The 15,314-nt window shown below is 48.6% G+C and overlaps 1 protein-coding gene across 1 annotated transcript in view; it reads right to left on the reverse strand.

Moving 5' to 3' along the window:
* The window catches only part of LOC132397072 (uncharacterized), a 280,816-nt gene that overhangs the window by 71,032 nt on the left and 194,470 nt on the right, over positions 1-15,314 (reverse strand). The window contains exons 11-12 of the mRNA XM_059975332.1: positions 12,148-12,201; positions 11,852-11,957 (exon numbers count right to left, since the gene is read on the reverse strand). Of these exons, the coding sequence (XP_059831315.1) occupies positions 11,852-11,957; positions 12,148-12,201 (160 nt within the window). The remainder of the gene's footprint in view (positions 1-11,851; positions 11,958-12,147; positions 12,202-15,314) is intronic.

The raw sequence follows: 15,314 nt of genomic DNA on the forward strand, positions 1-15,314 counted from the left end.
ACAGTGTTACCCTCTGCGACACTCTCCCCCACCCCAACAAATAACAGTTACCCTTTGTGACACTCTCCCCCACCCCAACAAATAACAGTTACCCTTTGTGACACTCTCCCCCACCCCAACAAATAACAGTTACCCTTTGTGACACTCTCCCCCCACCCCAACAAATAACAGTGTTACCCTTTGTGACACTCTCTCCCCCCACCCCAACAAATAACAGTGTTACCCTCTGCGACACTCTCCCCCACCCCAACAAATAACAGTTACCCTTTGAGACACTCTCCCCCCATCCCAACAAATAAGTGTTACCCTTTGTGACACTCTCTCCCCACCCCAACAAATAACAGTTACCCTCTGCGACACTCTCCCCCATCCCAACAAATATGTTTTACCCTTTGTGACACTCTCCCCCCATCCCAACAAATAACAGTTACCCTCTGCGACACTCTCCCCCATCCCAACAAATAAGTTTTACCCTTTGTGACACTCTCCCCCCATCCCAACAAATAACAGTGATACCCTCTGCGACACTCTCTCCCCACCCCAACAAATAACAGTTACCCTCTGCGACACTCTCTCCCCACCCCAACAAATAACAGATACCCTCTGCGACACTCTCTCCCCACCCCAACAAATAACAGTTACCCTTTGTGACACTCTCTCCCCACCCCAACAAATAACAGTTACCCTCTGTGACACTCTCCCCCACTGCAACAAATAACAGTTACCCTTTGTGACACTCTCCCCCCATCCCCCACAAATAAGTTTTACCCTCTGCGACACTCTCTCCCCCCACCCCAACAAATAACAGTGTTACCCTCTGCGACACTCTCCCCCACCCCAACAAATAACAGTGTTACCTTTTGTGACACTCTCCCCCACCCCAACAAATAGGTGTTACCCTCTGTGACACTCTCCCCCACCCCAACAAATAAGTGTTACCTTTTGTGACACTCTCCCCCCACCCCAACAAATAACAGTGTTACCCTCTGCGACACTCTCCCCCCACCCCAACAAATAACAGTGTTACCCTCTGCGACACTCTCCCCCCACCCCAACAAATAACAGTGTTACCCTCTGCGACACTCTCCCCCCACCCCAACAAATGACAGTTACCCTTTGTGACACTCTCCCCCCACCCCAACAAATAACAGTGTTACCCTCTGCGACACTCTCCCCACACCCCAACAAATAACAGTTACCCTTTGTGACACTCTCCCCCCACCCCAACAAATAACAGTGTTACCCTCTGCGACACTCTCCCCCCACCCCAACAAATAACATTGTTACCCTCTGCGACACTCTCCCCCCACCCCAACAAAGAACAGTTACCCTTTGTGACACTCTCCCCCCACCCCAACAAATAACAGTGTTACCCTCTGCGACACTCTCCCCCCATCCCAACAAATAAGTGTTACCCTCTGCGACACTCTCCCCCATCCCAACAAATTACAGTTACCCTCTGCGACACTCTACCCCATCCCAACAAATAACAGTTACCCTTTGCGACACTCTCCCCCATCCCAACAAATAACTGTTACCCTCTGCGACACTCTCCCCCACCCCAACAAATAACAGTTACCCTTTGTGACACTCTCCCCCACCCCAACAAATAACAGTTACCCTCTGCGACACTCTCCCACCATCCCAACAAATAACAGTTACCCTTTGTGACACTCTCCCCCACCCCAACAAATAACAGTTACCCTTTGTGACACTCTCCCCCACCCCAACAAATAACAGTTACCCTTTGTGACACTCTCCCCCCATCCCAACAAATAACTGTTACCCTCTGCGACACTCTCCCCCACCCCAAAAAATAACAGTTACCCTCTGCGACACTCTCCCCCACCCCAACAAATAACAGTTACCCTTTGTGACACTCTCCCCCCACCCCAACAAATGACAGTTACCCTTTGTGACACTCTCCCCCACCCCAACAAATAACAGTTACCCTTTGCGACACTCTCCCCCATCCCAACAAATAAGTGTTACCCTCTACGACACTCTCCCCCACCCCAACAAATAACAGTTACCCTCTGCGACACTCTCCCCCACCCCAAAAAATAACAGTTACCCTCTGTGACACTCTCCCCCACCCCAACAAATAACAGTTACCCTCTGCGACACTCTCCCCCACCCCAACAAATAACAGTTACCCTCTGCGACACTCTCCCCCCACCCGAACAAATAAGTGTTACCCTTTGCGACACTCTCCCCCCATCCCAACAAATAACAGTGTTACCCTCTGCGACACTCTCCCCCACCCCAACAAATAACAGTTACCCTTTGTGACACTCTCCCCCCATCTCAACAAATAACAGTGTTACCCTTTGTGAAACTCTCCCCCCACCCCAACAATTAACAGTGTTACCCTTTGAGACACTCTCCCCCCATCCCAACAAATAAGTTTTACCCTTTGTGACACTCTCCCCCACCCCAACAAATAACAGTTACCCTCTGCGACTCTCTCCCCCACCCCAACAAATAACAGGTACCCTTTGCGACACTCTCCCCCCATCCCAACAAATAACAGTGTTACCCTCTGCGACACTCTCCCCCATCCCAACAAATAAGTTTTACCCTTTGTGACACTCTCCCCCACCCCAACAAATAACAGTTACCCTCTGCGACTCTCTCCCCCACCCCAACAAATAACAGTTACCCTTTGTGACACTCTCCCCCACCCCAACAAATAACAGTTACCCTTTGTGACACTCTCCCCCCACCCCAACAAATAACAGTGTTACCCTTTGTGACACTCTCTCCCCCCACCCCAACAAATAACAGTGTTACCCTCTGCGACACTCTCCCCCACCCCAACAAATAACAGTTACCCTTTGTGACACTCTCCCCCCACCCCAACAAATAACAGTTACCCTTTGTGACACTCTCCCCCATCCAAACAAATTAGTGTTACCCTTTGTGACACTCTCTCCCCACCCCAACAAATAACAGTGTTACCCTTTGAGACACTCTCCCCCCATCCCAACAAATAAGTGTTACCCTTTGTGACACTCTCTCCCCACCCCAACAAATAACAGTTACCCTCTGCGACACTCTCCCCCATCCCAACAAATAAGTTTTACCCTTTGTGACACTCTCCCCCCATCCCAACAAATAACAGTGTTACCCTCTGCGACACTCTCTCCCCACCCCAACAAATAACAGTGATACCCTCTGTGACACTCTCTCCCCACCCCAACAAATAACAGGTACCCTTTGCGACACTCTCCCCCCATCCCCCACAAATAAGTGTTACCCTCTGCGACACTCTCTCCCCCCACCCCAACAAATAACAGTTACCCTCTGCGACACTCTCCCCCCATCCCAACAAATAAGTGTTACCTTTTGTGACACTCTCCCCCACCCCAACAAATAACAGTTACCCTTTGTGACACTCTCCCCCCACCCCAACAAATAACAGTTACCCTTTGTGACACTCTCCCCCCACCCCAACAAATAACAGTGTTACCCTCTGCGACACTCTCCCCCCACGCCAACAAATAACAGTGTTACCCTCTGCGACACTCTCCCCCCATCCCAACAAATAACAGTGTTACCCTCTGCGACACTCTCCCCCCACCCCAACAAATGACAGTTACCCTTTGTGACACTCTCCCCCCACCCCAACAAACAAGTGTTACCCTTGTGACACTCTCCCCCACCCCAACAAATAACAGTTACCCTTTGTGACACTCTCCCCCCATCCCAACAAATAACTGTTACCCTCTGCGACACTCTCCCCCACCCCAACAAATAACAGTTACCCTCTGCGACACTCTCTCCCATCCCAACAAATAACAGTTACCCTTTGTGACACTCTCCCCCACCCCAACAAATAACAGTTACCCTTTGTGACACTCTCCCCCACCCCAACAAATAACAGTTACCCTCTGCGACACTCTCCCACCATCCCAACAAATAACAGTTACCCTTTGTGACACTCTCCCCCACCCCAACAAATAACAGTTACCCTTTGTGACACTCTCCCCCACCTCAACAAATAACAGTTACCCATTGTGACACTCTCCCCCACCCCAACAAATAACAGTTACCCTCTGCGACACTCTCCCCCCATCCCATACAAATAACAGTTACCCTTTGTGACACTCTCTCCCCACCCCAACAAATAACAGTTACCCTCTACGACACTCTCCCCCCATCCCAACAAATAACTGTTTCCCTCTGCGACACTCTCCCCCACCACAAAAAATAACAGTTACCCTTTGCGACACTCTCCCCCCACCCCAACAAATAACAGTTACCCTTTGTGACACTCTCTCCCCACCCCAACAAATAACAGTTACCCTCTACGACACTCTCCCCCCATCCCAACAAATAACTGTTTCCCTCTGCGACACTCTCCCCCACCCCAAAAAATAACAGTTACCCTTTGCGACACTCTCCCCCCACCTCAACAACTAACAGTTACCCTCTGCGACACTCTCCCCCCACCCCAACAAATGACAGTTACCCTTTGTGACACTCTCCCCCACCCCAACAAATAACAGTTACCCTTTGCGACACTCTCCCCCATCCCAACAAATAAGTGTTACCCTCTGTGACACTCTCCCCCCATCCCAACAAATAAGTGTTACCCTCTGCGACACTCTCCCCCATCCCAACAAATAACAGTTACCCTCTGCGACACTCTCCCCCATCCCAACAAATAACAGTTACCCTCTGCGACACTCTCCCCCAACCCAAAAAATAACAGTTACCCTCTGTGACACTCTCCCCCACCCCAACAAATAACAGTTACCCTCTGCGACACTCTCCCCCACCCCAACAAATAAGTGTTACCCTTTGCGACACTCTCCCCCCCATCCCAACAAATAACAGTTACCCTTTGTGACACTCTCCCCCACCCCAACAAATAACAGTTACCCTCTGCGACACTCTCCCCCCACCCCAACAAATAAGTGTTACCCTTTGCGACACTCTCCCCCCATCCCAACAAATAACAGTGTTACCCTCTGCGACACTCTCCCCCACCCCAACAAATAACAGTTACCCTTTGTGACACTCTCCCCCCATCCCAACAAATAACAGTGTTACCCTTTGTGAAACTCTCCCCCCACCCCAACAATTAACAGTGTTACCCTTTGAGACACTCTCCCCCCATCCCAACAAATAAGTTTTACCCTTTGTGACACTCTCCCCCACCCCAACAAATAACAGTTACCCTCTGCGACTCTCTCCCCCACCCCAACAAATAACAGGTACCCTTTGCGACACTCTCCCCCCATCCCAACAAATAACAGTGTTACCCTCTGCGACACTCTCCCCCATCCCAACAAATAAGTTTTACCCTTTGTGACACTCTCCCCCACCCCAACAAATAACAGTTACCCTCTGCGACTCTCTCCCCCACCCCAACAAATAACAGTTACCCTTTGTGACACTCTCCCCCACCCCAACAAATAACAGTTACCCTTTGTGACACTCTCCCCCCACCCCAACAAATAACAGTGTTACCCTTTGTGACACTCTCTCCCCCCACCCCAACAAATAACAGTGTTACCCTCTGCGACACTCTCCCCCACCCCAACAAATAACAGTTACCCTTTGTGACACTCTCCCCCACCCCAACAAATAACAGTGTTACCCTTTGAGACACTCTCCCCCCATCCCAACAAATAAGTGTTACCCTTTGTGACACTCTCTCCCCACCCCAACAAATAACAGTTACCCTCTGCGACACTCTCCCCCATCCCAACAAATATGTTTTACCCTTTGTGACACTCTCCCCCCATCCCAACAAATAACAGTTACCCTCTGCGACACTCTCCCCCATCCCAACAAATAAGTTTTACCCTTTGTGACACTCTCCCCCCATCCCAACAAATAACAGTGATACCCTCTGCGACACTCTCTCCCCACCCCAACAAATAACAGTTACCCTCTGCGACACTCTCTCCCCACCCCAACAAATAACAGATACCCTCTGCGACACTCTCTCCCCACCCCAACAAATAACAGTTACCCTTTGTGACACTCTCTCCCCACCCCAACAAATAACAGTTACCCTCTGTGACACTCTCCCCCACTGCAACAAATAACAGTTACCCTTTGTGACACTCTCCCCCCATCCCCCACAAATAAGTTTTACCCTCTGCGACACTCTCTCCCCCCACCCCAACAAATAACAGTGTTACCCTCTGCGACACTCTCCCCCACCCCAACAAATAACAGTGTTACCTTTTGTGACACTCTCCCCCACCCCAACAAATAGGTGTTACCCTCTGTGACACTCTCCCCCACCCCAACAAATAAGTGTTACCTTTTGTGACACTCTCCCCCCACCCCAACAAATAACAGTGTTACCCTCTGCGACACTCTCCCCCCACCCCAACAAATAACAGTGTTACCCTCTGCGACACTCTCCCCCCACCCCAACAAATAACAGTGTTACCCTCTGCGACACTCTCCCCCCACCCCAACAAATGACAGTTACCCTTTGTGACACTCTCCCCCCACCCCAACAAATAACAGTGTTACCCTCTGCGACACTCTCCCCACACCCCAACAAATAACAGTTACCCTTTGTGACACTCTCCCCCCACCCCAACAAATAACAGTGTTACCCTCTGCGACACTCTCCCCCCACCCCAACAAATAACATTGTTACCCTCTGCGACACTCTCCCCCCACCCCAACAAAGAACAGTTACCCTTTGTGACACTCTCCCCCCACCCCAACAAATAACAGTGTTACCCTCTGCGACACTCTCCCCCCATCCCAACAAATAAGTGTTACCCTCTGCGACACTCTCCCCCATCCCAACAAATTACAGTTACCCTCTGCGACACTCTACCCCATCCCAACAAATAACAGTTACCCTTTGCGACACTCTCCCCCATCCCAACAAATAACTGTTACCCTCTGCGACACTCTCCCCCACCCCAACAAATAACAGTTACCCTTTGTGACACTCTCCCCCACCCCAACAAATAACAGTTACCCTCTGCGACACTCTCCCACCATCCCAACAAATAACAGTTACCCTTTGTGACACTCTCCCCCACCCCAACAAATAACAGTTACCCTTTGTGACACTCTCCCCCACCCCAACAAATAACAGTTACCCTTTGTGACACTCTCCCCCCATCCCAACAAATAACTGTTACCCTCTGCGACACTCTCCCCCACCCCAAAAAATAACAGTTACCCTCTGCGACACTCTCCCCCACCCCAACAAATAACAGTTACCCTTTGTGACACTCTCCCCCATCCCAACAAATAAGTGTTACCCTCTGCGACACTCTCTCCCCCCACCCCAACAAATAACAGTGTTACCCTCTGCGACACTCTCCCCCACCCCAACAAATAACAGTTACCCTTTGTGACACTCTCCCCCCATCCCAACAAATAACAGTGTTACCCTTTGTGAAACTCTCCCCCCACCCCAACAAATAACAGTTACCCTCTGCGACACTCTCCCCCACCCCAACAAATAACAGTTACCCTTTGCGACACTCTCCCCACCCCAACAAATAACAGTTACCCTCTGTGACACTCTCCCCCATCCCAACAAATAAGTTTTACCCTTTGTGACACTCTCCCCCATCCCAACAAATAACAGTTACCCTCTGTGACACTCTCCCCCATCCCAACAAATAAGTTTTACCCTTTGTGACACTCTCCCCTACCCCAGCAAATAACAGTTACCCTTTGTGACACTCTCTCCCCACCCCAACAAATAACAGTGTTACCCTTTGTGACACTCTCTCCCCACCCCAACAAATAACAGTGTTACCCTCTGCGACACTCTCCCCCATCCCAACAAATAAGTTTTACCCTTTGTGACACTCTCTCCCCACCCCAACAAATAACAGTTACCCTTTGCGACACTCTCCCCCCATCCCAACAAATAACAGTGTTACCCTCTGCGACACTCTCCCCCCATCCCAACAAATGACAGTTACCCTTTGTGATACTCTCCCCCACCCCAACAAATAACAGTTACCCACTGCGACACTCTCCCCCCACCCCAACAAATGACAGTTACCCTTTGTGACACTCTCCCCCACCCCAACAAATAACAGTTACCCACTGCGACACTCTCCCCCCACCCCAACAAATAACTGTTACCCTCTGCGACACTCTCCCCCACCCCAACAAATAACTGTTACCCTCTGCGACACTCTCCCCCATCCCAACAAATAACTGTTACCCTCTGCGACACTCTCCCCCACCCCAACAAATAACTGTTACCCTCTGCGACACTCTCCCCCACCCCAACAAATAACAGTTACCCTTTGCGACACTCTCCCCCACCCCAACAAATAACTGTTACCCTCTGCGACACTCTCCCCCACCCCAACAAATAACAGTTACCCTCTGCGACACTCTCCCCCACCCCAACAAATAACAGTTACCCTTTGCGACACTCTCCCCCCACCCCAACAAATAACAGTTACCCTTTGCGACACTCTCCCCCACCCCAACAAATAACAGTTACCCTTTGTGACACTCTCCCCCATCCAAACAAATAAATGTTACCCTTTGTGACACTCTCCCCCCACCCCAACAAATAACAGTTTCCCTCTACGACACTCTCCCCCCATCCCAACAAATAACTGTTTCCCTCTGCGACACTCTCCCCCACCCCAAAAAATAACAGTTACCCTTTGCGACAGTCTCCCCCACCCCAACAAATAAGTGTTAACCTTTGTGACACTCTCCCCCCACCTCAACAACTAACAGTTACCCTTTGCGACACTCTCCCCACCCCAACAAATAACAGTTACCCTTTGTGACACTCTCCCCCATCCCAACAAATGTGTTACCCTTTGTGACACTCTCCCCCACCCCAACAAATAACAGTGTTACCCTCTGCGACACTCTCTCCCCACCCCAACAAATAACAGTGTTACCCTTGTGACACTCTCCCCCACCCCAACAAATAACAGTTACCCTCTACGACACTCTCCCCCCATCCCAACAAATAACTGTTTCCCTCTGCGACACTCTGCCCCACCCCAACAAATAACTGTTACCCTTTGCGACACTCTCCCCCCACCCCAAGAAATAAGTGTTACCCTCTGTGACACTCTCCCCCCATTCCAACAAATAACAGTTACCCTCTGCGACACTCTCCCCCCATCCCAACAAATAACAGTTACCCTCTGCGACACTCTCCCCCCATCCCAACAAATAACAGTTACCCTCTGCGACACTCTCCCCCCATCCCAACAAATAACAGTTACCCTCTGCGACACTCTCCCCCCATCCCAACAAATAACAGTTACCCTCTGTGACACTCTCCCCCATCCCAACAAATAAGTGTTACCCTCTGCGACACTCTCCCCCCATCCCAACAAATAACAGTTACCCTCTGCGACACTCTCCCCCCATCCCAACAAATAAGTGTTACCCTCTGCGACACTCTCCCCCCATCCCAACAAATAACAGTTACCCTTTGTGACACTCTCCCCCATCCCAACAAATAAGTGTTACCCTTTGTGACACTCTCCCCCCACCCCAACAAATAACAGTGTTACCCTTTGCAACACTCTCCCCCACCCCAACAAATAACAGTTACCCTCTGCGACACTCTCCCCCCATCCCAACAAATAACAGTTACCCTCTGCGACACTCTCCCCCCATCCCAACAAATAACAGTTACCCTCTGTGACACTCTCCCCCCATCCCAACAAATAAGTGCTACCCTCTGCGACACTCTCCCCCCATCCCAACAAATAACAGTTACCCTCTGCGACACTCTCTCCCCCCACCCCAGCAAATAACAGTTACCCTTTGCGACACTCTCCCCCATCCCCCACAAATAAGTGTTACCCTCTGCGACACTCTCTCCCCCCACCCCAACAAATAACAGTGTTACCCTCTGCGACACTCTCCCCCCATCCCAACAAATAAGTGTTACCCTTTGTGACACTCTCCCCCACCCCAACAAATAAGTGTTACCCTCTGCGACACTCTCCCCCCACCCCAAGAAATAAGTTACCCTCTGCGAGATTCTCCCCATCCCAACAAATACCAGTGTTACCCTTTGTGACACTGTCCCCCACCCCAACAAATAACAGTTACCCTCTGCGACACTCTCCCCCACCCCAACAAATAAGTGTTACCCTTTGCGACACTCTCCCCCCATCCCAACAAATAAGTGTTACCCTTTGCAACACTCTCCCCCCATCCCAACAAATAAGTGTTACCCTTTGCGACACTCTCCGCCACCCCAACAAGTAAGTGTTACCCTCTGCGACACTCTCCCCCCACCCCAACAAGTAAGTGTTACCCTCTGCGACACTCTCCCCCATCCCAACAAATAACAGTTACCCTCTGCGACACTCTCCCCCCATCCCAACAAATAACTGTTACCCTCTGCGACACTCTCCCCCACCCCAACAAATAAGTGTTACCCTTTGCGACACTCTCCCCCCACCCCAACAAATAAGTGTTACTGTCTGCGACACTCTCCCCCCCCCCATCCACCCACAGGGTGAGGGGAGAGAGGAGGGATATCCAGCAATTCCTTCCCCTTATGCCCGGTGATATCCCTCCTTCACTTTTCAATCCCCAGATATTGGCCTCTGTTTGCACTCATTCTGCTGCCTCCACAGTCTCCCCTCTACATCACCCCTCCATGCCCCACTATCAGCCCATCAGCCCCTTGTTCTGAGAACCATTCACACCCCATCCACACCTCCTCTAAAGAGAGGGAAAGAGAGAGAGAGAAAGAGAGGGAGAGGGAGAGGGAGAGGGAGAGAGGGAGAGAGGGAGAGAGAGAGAGAGAGAGAGAGAGAGAGAGAGAGAGAGAGAGAGGGAGAGAGAGAGAGAGAGAGAGAGGGAGAGAGAGAGAGGGAGAGAGAGAGAGAGGGAGAGAGAGAGAGAGAGAGAGAGAGAGAGAGAGCTAGGATATGTGTTTTAACACATGTACACGAGTGCATACTGTATTTGTATGCTTACACTTACAGAGAGTTCACCACATCACAAAAATCAGCCTCACCTCCATGGGCTCTGTCTACATCAAGCAGTAGTAAATCAGACATTTGGACTCACTGTGATGAGGAGAAGGCATTTCACCTCTCATGCGAGAGGCTTCTTCAGTTCTGATCCATGGTGGGTAATATTCTGGTTTGTAAACTCTAGGAGTTGTTTAAAGGTATAGCAATCACGTGAGGGTCATTAGAGTTGTAGAGGTAATGAGACGATCATTCGTCTTCTCTTTGCATGAACGGAGGTGTGAACTGTTGTGGAGACACTGGGGTAGAGATGTTAGGACTGTATTGTAATTAGCTGATAGGTGGTGTACTTCACCGCCTCTATTCAGAGATGGGTTTTCTAGTTTGACAAAGATGGTTTCTTTAACCCTCTTTCAAACCACCTGTCCTGCTTTTCCTTTAAACAACTCACAGAGTTTATAAGCCGGATAATTACCCATGGATCAGAACTGAAGAAGCCTCTTGCATGAGTGGTGAAAGGTCTTCTCGACGACACAGTGAGTCCATTTGTCTTCATTTACTACTGCCTGATATACAATGACCTGGATGACTGAGGGCCTTCATAGATTCTGTCTACACAGCTCATTACCTCAGTAAAGCAGACCCAGGCATTCTCTTTTTCCTCCCACTGGGCAGAAGATACAAAAGCCTGAAAGCGTGTCCCACCCGGGCCATAGGAAGCTTCGATCTCACTCAGGCTTCTCAATGGACCTCATGTATAAGGTGGACTCAACTCAACCTCACAGCCTAACTTAAGAGAGGAAACAGAGAGAGATGGAAATTGGGTTTGGGAAGGATGGGGTGGGGATTGAGGGTCGGCAGGGGGAGATGGAGTGAGACAGGAAGGGAGGAGGGACTGCAATGAGGAGACAAAGTGAACTCACCTGAGCTTGCGGTACCAATAGTAGTAAATGAGGGCAGCAATCACGGCGACACCCAATGCCACCCCCAGCAGCTTGGCTAGGCACTGGTGGAAAAATCCAGCCTCTGCTGCAAATAAATAGCCAAAAGTCAGAGAGTGGGCGGAGGCAGGAAGAGGAGGAGAGGTGGGCAGAGTGTGGGGGAAGGATAGGGAAAGACTGATGAGGAAAGTGGGGAAGGGAGGGGAAAAGAGGGAGAGAAGCTAGACACTGGGGAAGGGTGTGAGGATTGAACACAGGTGGGACGGGATGTCTAGTACCTGCATGCTTTTGTCTGATGACGAACCCTGATTCATTCACCACAGGATAAGTGACTGTAGGGACAACATCAAAAGATTAGAGTCACGGTTCACAGACCATCAACACTACCTCACAAGTTTGCTCTCTTTATAATTTTTTATATATGCCCTATTGTGACTTATAATTTTTATTTATTACATTGTACTGCTGCACAAAACAAACTCGATATATGCCAGTGATAATAAACCTGATTCTGGGTCTTAGCCCAAAACATCGACTGTTTATTCCTTTCCACTGATGGTGTCGACCTGCTGAGTTCCTCCAGCATTTTGTGCATGTTACTCAAGATTCCCAGCTTCTGCAAAATCTCATGTTTATAATTCTGAGTGGTGACCTATACACAAAATGCTTACATTGATGTGTGAACCATTAGCAATATGAGCACCCTAATGAACATTACCAGGGTACTCTTTATTAACTAGAGCTCAGCATTCAATACCATCATCCCCTCAAAACTAATCAATAAGCTTCAAGACCTTGGCCTTTATTTCCTCACTTGTAAACCTCAGTCTGTTCATGCAGGCAACATCATCTCCTCCACCTTCCATCGGCACAAATGCACCACAAGACTGTGTGCGTAGCCCAAACACAAACGAGAGAAAATCCGCTGATGCTGGAAATCCAGGCAACACACACAGAATGCAGGAGGGTCTCAGCAGGGCAGGCAGAGTATAGTCAACGTTCCTGATGAAGGGTCTTGGCCCGAAATGTATTCAAGTTTGCTGTCATAGGCTGAATGAAAGGTGGTGAAGAATGAGCATGCAGGATGGAGACTGATAATCTGACAGAGTGGGTCCATAATAACAACCTCTCACTCAATGTCAAGGAGCTGATTGGAGAGGGTCAGCAAACTTTAAATTCCTCAGTGTTATCATTTCAGAGGACCTGTTCTAGGCCCAGCATGTAAAATGCAGAAAGCACAGCAGTGCCTCTACTTCCTCAGGAGCTTGCAATGATTTGGCATGACAAACATCTACAGATGTGTGGTGAAGAGCATATTGACTGGCTGAATCACAGCTTGGTATGGAATCACCCATGCCCTTGAACAAAAAATCCTCCAAAGAGTAGTGGATATGGCTCAGTCCATGACGGGTAAAACGGAGCACATCTATACAAAACATTGTCACTGGAAGGCAGCATCCATTGTTGGAGACCTAAGTCATGCTCTCTTCTCACTGCTGCCATCAGGAAGGTGGTACAGAAGTCTCAGGACTCACACCACCAGGTTCGGGATAGTTACTGCCCCTCAGCCACTGGGCTCTTGAACCAAAGGGGATAACTTCACTTGCCCCATTATTGAAATGTTCCATAATCTACAGACTCACTTTCCAGATTTCTTCATCTTGTGTTCTCAGTATTTATTATTATTATTACTGTATGTTTCTTTTTGTATTTGCACAGTTTGGTGTCCTTTGCACACTGGTTAAATGCCCAAGTTGGTGCAATCTTTCACTGAACCTGTTACGGATTTATTGAGAATGCCCACAAGAAAATGAATCTCAGTATTGTATATAGTGACATACGTGTACTTTGACATACCTTGAACTTTGAACACTACAGATGTAAAGACCTTTGTGTGTTAGTATGTGAATGGCTCCCCCCCTTTGCAGAGTTAGGGATGAATAGGAGGTTCTGTGTCAGTCAGACAGGATGCTGGTGAGAGCAGATCTGCAATAAGGAGCAGTTTTGGACTCCTTACTTAAAAATGGATCTAGTAACATCAGGGGTGGTTCAAAGGCAAATCACAGGGATAATTCTGTGAACGAGAGGGTTGTCTCATCCAGAGAGCTGCACAGTTTGGGTTCATATCCCTTCGAGTTTAGAAGAGTGAGGCTGACTTTATTCAAGCAGATGAAAGACAAACTTTACATATCTACATGTATTAGGAAATCACCATGGTGTGTTGGTTAGGACGCAACATTCAACCACATTCAACAATTCAAAGAATAAAGAATTATATATTTAAAAAATGGATATGGAATAAAATTGCACAAATACATAAATATAACATATAACCATATAACAATTACAGCACGGAAACAGGCCATCTCGGCCCTTCTAGTCCGTGCCAGCAAGTATTTATAATGTAAAGGAAAACAGCATTATAAACAGTGGTTTAAAGTTCACAATGTGGTGCCGTGATGGGGGTAAGAGATAGAGGGGGTGTGGGGGTAATTTGACTGGTTGATCAGATTAACTGCCTGACAAAAGAAACTTTTAAGATGCCATGAAGTTGTTGTTTTAAGAGCCCTATAATATTCTGAGATTCTGGGTTCAAAGATGTTGGGGTGTTGTCTCAATCAAGGGAACAGTGATTTAAAAACGAGATGTGTACAGATGTCTCCTCCCAGAGGGGTCAGTTTCAGATTTATGATGTGGATGTGGAAACATACAGTGAAATGCATCATTTGTGTACCAACACAACCCAAGGGATGTGCTGTGGGCAGTCAACAAGAGTCACTACACTTCCCGGTGCCACGTCAGCAGAGCAAACACACAAGAGGATGGTGAATCTCTGGAATTCTCCCACTCTGAGGACAGTGGTGACCAAATCATTGAACGTATTTAAGGTGCAGATAGATAAATGGATCTCGTGTATGATAAGGTGGGTTTTGGCCTCACAATCTACCTCATATTGATCTTGCACTTTTTCGTTTAGCTGCTCTGCGCTTTCTCTCCACTGTTATTCGTTTAGCTTATTCTGGCCCAGTGCACTGTGTAATGATCTGATCTGCATGAACAGTATGCAAGTCAAGCTTCTCACTGTATTTCAGTACAATAATAAAGTTTCTGGGAATAATTCATAAAGTGCAAAATAGATACATCTCACAGTTATTCTCAAATGGCAGGGGTCGACAACTGTGGCTGACAAGGGAAGTTAAGAACTGCATAAAGCCAAGGAAAGGGCTGCAAAAGTGAGTGGGAAGTTGGATGATCAGGAAGCTTTTAAAATCCAACAAAAGGAAACTAAAAAAGCAATACCAAGATATATGAAATATGAGGGAAAACTGGCCAATAATATAAAGCAGGATACAAAAAGATTTTTTCAGTTATATAAAAAGGTGAGAATTAATAATGGACCACTGAAAAATTTAATGGGGAACAAAGAAATGGCAGGTGAGCTGAA

The sequence above is a fragment of the Hypanus sabinus genome, chromosome 7 (assembly GCF_030144855.1).
Source record: "Hypanus sabinus isolate sHypSab1 chromosome 7, sHypSab1.hap1, whole genome shotgun sequence".
Taxonomy (NCBI): domain Eukaryota; kingdom Metazoa; phylum Chordata; class Chondrichthyes; order Myliobatiformes; family Dasyatidae; genus Hypanus; species Hypanus sabinus.